This window comes from Mus caroli, chromosome 7 (genome assembly GCF_900094665.2).
Source record: "Mus caroli chromosome 7, CAROLI_EIJ_v1.1, whole genome shotgun sequence".
Classification (NCBI taxonomy): domain Eukaryota; kingdom Metazoa; phylum Chordata; class Mammalia; order Rodentia; family Muridae; genus Mus; species Mus caroli.
Window position 1 is genome coordinate 3157756 of NC_034576.1, and position 942 is coordinate 3158697.

At 49.4% G+C, this 942-nt stretch overlaps 1 protein-coding gene across 1 annotated transcript; it reads left to right on the forward strand.

The window, feature by feature from the left end:
• On the forward strand, nucleotides 1-942 carry LOC110297649 (olfactory receptor 5-like). Its single transcript, XM_021166537.1, has one exon. It carries the CDS (start codon nucleotides 1-3, stop codon nucleotides 940-942), a length of 942 nt encoding a protein of 313 aa, XP_021022196.1.

Consider the following 942-nt stretch of genomic DNA (forward strand, 5'->3'; position numbering starts at 1 on the left):
ATGGAGAGATCTCTACAACTGGCCAATAGGTCTGATGACCAGGATTTTATTCTACTGGGTTTGTCTGCCAGTAAAGACATTAAGGACGGCCTGTTTGTTATATTTCTGACTCTCTACCTGCTAATCTTCCTAGAGAATATGTTAGTTATCTACCTCATCAGCAGTCACCATGAGTTGCTCCACAAACCCATGTACTTCTTCTTGGGCAATCTCAGCTGCCTGGAAATGTGCTATGTGTCAGTCACCATGCCCACCCTCCTCGTGGGCCTGAGGTCCAGCCCTTACCATGTGTCCTTCTCATTCTGCATGGCTCAACTGTTTTTATTCATGTCTTTCATTGGCACCAAGTGCACCCTCCTGGCCTCCATGGCCTATGACCGCTATGTGGCCATCTGCTGTCCACTGCACTACTCAGTGATCATGAGGCCCCAGGTATGTTGGGGATTGGCCTTGTCCTCCTGGGTGGGTGGACTGTTGGTTTCTGCGATCAAGACCACATGCATTGCCAATCTGTCCTACTGTGGTCCCAATGTCCTCAACCATTTCTTCTGTGATGTCTCCCCTCTGCTCAATTTGTCCTGTACCCATGTGGCCCTTACAGAGCTGATCGACTTTATCTCAGCCATCATCATCTTCTGTGGGTCATTGCTGGTTGCTCTGGCCTCTTATGTGGCTATTGGTAGGGTGTTGATCAAAATGCCTTCAGCAGCTGCAAGCCACAAAGCCCTCTCCACCTGTGCCTCCCACCTCCTTGTAATGGGTCTTTTTTACTCTGTTGTCCTCTTTATGTATTCCAGGCCCAGTCATGTCAAATCCACAGACCTCAACAAGGTGCTGTCAGTCATCTACACGGTGGCTACACCCATGTGCAGCCCAATCATCTACTGTTTGAGGAATAGGGAGGTCCATGCAGTGTTGAGGAGAACCCCTTGTCTGTGCTGA